This window comes from Contarinia nasturtii, unplaced genomic scaffold (assembly GCF_009176525.2).
Source record: "Contarinia nasturtii isolate CC-2019 unplaced genomic scaffold, AAFC_CNas_1.1 Cnas_scaffold_5138, whole genome shotgun sequence".
NCBI lineage: Eukaryota > Metazoa > Arthropoda > Insecta > Diptera > Cecidomyiidae > Contarinia > Contarinia nasturtii.
In genome coordinates this window covers 23-3,885 of record NW_022202416.1, presented here as the reverse complement: position 1 = coordinate 3,885, position 3,863 = coordinate 23, and the positions used below count along the sequence as shown (strand labels likewise).

Below are 3,863 nucleotides of genomic sequence, written 5' to 3'. Positions count from 1 at the left end.
CTCAGCAACAGATCCCGCCTAAATTGGCAGGGTACGTTCTCATGTGAGCAAACGAAACACTTCGTTCAATTCACATGTTCAAAACTCACGGTGGAATTAGCTAAATTGCCCAAGGAAGACCTCCGGGGATGGTAATTGGTTTACTTACCGGGCACGCCAGGGTCAATTCTCATATGAGAAATCTAAATCTCAGAGACGACCCGGACTGTAGACTGTGTGGTGGAGAAGGGGAAACCACTGCCCACCTCATAGATAGATGTCCAATGTTGGATACCATACGGGCTGACTTCACGGGCTGGAGATCCTACCCTTTGATTCATGCACCGAGTGTATTCAAATTGGTAACGTTTTTCAAACGGGCATGCGATGACAATCCATGCCTTAGAAACATTTTTGGATAAAAGATAAGACGTTTGCAATACAGCTATATAGTTCGCTAGAGCTGTGTCAAGACAGCAGTAGTAACGAAAATCTTTATTGTCTTTAATAGGTGGCGTATTGTTGAATTTTCAACAAATATTTCCATACAAAAAGTGCTTCACCAGCGCCCACCGGTAAGTAGGCTGGTTTTGCATTTGCCTTTTGCGCTGTCTCTTTATATATTTGGTTTTTGCTCTCATAAAATTTGTATTAGTATTATTTGCAGCATGTTCTGTATGTTATTGTTTTCTTCAAAGGCCGTCAAATCTAGTAATTTTCATGTAACTAGGTAACATGTAGTATAAGTTACAGCGTATACGTCGTGAGTAAAATTAAAATGAAAGACAAGAACCGCGTACTGTTGTTTCATACATATTTTTATTATGATTATTTCTTTAAATATTTTAATGATTTTTATATACATAACATTATAGAAAAGAATTGAAATTTAATTGAAAGCGCTTAGTTTTGGAATGTAGCATCGGTGCTACATTGCATGTTTTCGTGGTTTGAAAATTTCAGCAGTAAATAAATATCAAATAAAAAACCTCTGACGAGGTGAAGAGCGAGTGACGAAACCAAAATGTGAAACACAAGATTTCTGATATCAATTTTGTGACGAAAATAAATGATAGATAATTTTTCTGTGTACTGTGAATAAAAACTTAATATACATTTGAACATTCAAAACGTTGCAGAAATTTCTCTCTTTTTACTGTCAGTATGGACTTATGACGCAATGCAACGTTCCCAATATCCGGATCAGTTGAGGCGTTTGGACGCCAACCCCGGACATACATACATACTTTCTGATTTATAGATATAGAAGAAGAAGATAGATATCGGCGTAAATTTCTCATGAAATTTTTTAATGCATTTAGTTTCGTATATTATAGGAAAAAAAGATAGAAAGAAAAGACGTAAACAACAAAGGCAACAAAAAGGGTTCGTTCATACCCAAAGCATCAAACTGATTAAGACACCGGTCACACACGCGACGGCGCAAACAGAGAACATCGAAATACCATCCACACCAGTATCATTATCACGAAGCATCCAAATCGGAAGACTATCGGGAACCACCACTTGGCCATGAACTCAATAGTTTCATTTTTGATGGGCGCCAAAATGTTCAATGAACATTGAACAACAAATTGAACACGTATCATATCACAGTTCATTTTACTTTATTCAAATTTACTTAAAACTAATTTCAATGTTTCAATAAATTCAGTTATGGTTTAGAACGCTAATCGTTGAGTTGTCTTTTAATTCCCCATTTAACAAGTGGAAATTATCCGATTCGAGTGGAAAAAATCGAGTGGAAAATATTCGATACGAGTGGAAAAAATCCAAATCGACTGGAAAAAGATTCAATTCGAGTGGAAATTATCCGCTTCGAGTAAAAATTATCCAATTCGAGTGGACAAAACGGCCGACCAATGAGTTTAATACTCCCTAATTCAAAAAAAAATACAAAAATGGATGTTAATTTAATTTATTGTTTTATTTCAACTTTCGTATATGACAATGCTATGGCTATAAAGCATGATCTATTTAATATGGTGAATTTCTCAATTGGATCAAGATTAAAATATCCGAAAATTGGTAAAATTTGTCGGTTAATAATGTTTGTTGGCGTCATTCATGACACTTATCAGTTTATCGTATACTGCGGTGCGCGCGTTACGACTATAGACAAAATCAGTATGTCCGAAATGAGGAACCGTGACAATATGATCTAATTTCACATTTCGTAGTTCAGATCGAAGTTTATTCACATCTTCAACTGGTGTTTTATCGTCCGCGTGAGAGGAAAAAAGATTGATCGGCACTGTGATACGTGTTAAATCATACTCGGGAGGAGGGCTACTTCCGTATATTTGTGTATTCATCCAGTCATCCCTATAGTCATAAGGTTGGAAACGTTTATTAAGCACAAGTTGACCATAGTGAAAAAGTTGTTGCGTTGAAATTCCACCAGGTGCATGCTCCACAATAAGTGGTATACTTGTCTGAAATTTATTTAAAAAAAGAACTATGAAACATCCAGAGAAAAATTAATTTTAAGTTATAGCTAACCTCATTCAATTGAGTTGATTCCAATTGTGAATGTACAATATCACATTTTTCTAGTGGAGCATTGTGCCATATTTGACATAACGTTTTAACTATTTCCACAAGTCCCATATTTTCTAAAGTTAGTTTGTAAAGTGAAAGGTTATCTAAATGTTTTTTCAACTTTTTCTCATTTTGTGCGTTGCCCAGGAATGTGAGAAGGGCATGTTTAACATGTGCCATGTAGGCTACTGGTGCCAACAAATGACTAAAATCGGAAAAATTTCAGTTTGTAAAAAGATTCAAAAATCACGTTACAATATATATATTACGCTTGGATAATTTTGGAATTGTATTCAGGGCGCATGGATGTTAGCACCAGCAATGCTGTTGTACCTTGTGAGAAGCCTACGTAATGCAATTTTTTGGAATTCGTCCAACCCAAAATAAGATCAATTAATTCTGGCAAATCAAAAATAGCAATTTCATGCCACGAATATTGCCAGAACTTCATTTCTAACCCTAGCGGATCAGGAAATGTTTCATGTTCAGACCAATATACATGTTTCCGCGATGCCTGTGTACCCCTAGCATTGCCCAGCCAAACGTCATAGCCAGCATCAGCAAGGAGATAAGCTGTAATTTATATGTATGTACGCATTTAAAGAAATGGAACTCACTGGCGAATGGCATGACATACCTAAAGAATTCTCTCCCAAAACAGTCCATTGATTCGATGACTCTAAAAGTGAATGCATTAAAAGTACCGGAACTCTTATTCCGGGTGAATTATGTCCTTTAGACATGCGGAACATTCCCAATATGTATCCATCCTCCGTTACAGCTGAATGTTCTTCAACGTTATATCCATGTGAACGAACTCGATCGAGCTTGATGAAAAAAAATCGAAAAATTTACGCCAATCAAAGGAAAGTACATAATATACAAGTTTTTCACCATAGTGCGTATATCACCTCTTGACTCAATTCCTGAATTTTTGCTTGGTATTGGCCCATTTTTCACACCCCGTATACAAGAGGTCTCTCTACAATTTGAAAAAATTAATAATGATAGTTCATTGAAAGTTAGCACAAACTATATTCTATTTTATTATTATTTCGAACAAATCTCTCAGAAAAGTAATAATAATATCTTACGCATACAGATTTACCAGCATTTAAATTGTAATGTTACTAACCATTACATTAACATAAATGTCTGTAATACTCAGAGAAATTAAACAGTGTAAACACAAATGTTTGTTGTGTATTTCGCCCATTTACACTGACGTTTCACACACAGTGTGGAACGTCGAATTACTCACACTACAATAAAAATGCTGTTAATTCGACATTTTACACTGTGTGTGTATAACGTCAGTGCAA

General features: G+C 35.6%; 1 protein-coding gene across 1 annotated transcript; it reads right to left on the bottom strand.

Annotated features, from left to right (window-relative positions):
- Window positions 1–1,902: 1,902 nt before the first annotated feature.
- On the bottom strand, window positions 1,903–3,562 carry LOC116351285 (lipase 3-like). The gene is made up of 5 exons (XM_031783366.1): window positions 3,436–3,562; window positions 3,179–3,368; window positions 2,811–3,114; window positions 2,503–2,746; window positions 1,903–2,435 (listed from the first exon to the last, which is right to left on the bottom strand). Exons 1-5 carry the CDS (start codon window positions 3,436–3,438, stop codon window positions 2,043–2,045), a joined length of 1,134 nt encoding a protein of 377 aa, XP_031639226.1. The 5' UTR covers window positions 3,439–3,562; the 3' UTR covers window positions 1,903–2,042.
- Between the last annotated feature and the right edge of the window lie 301 nt (window positions 3,563–3,863).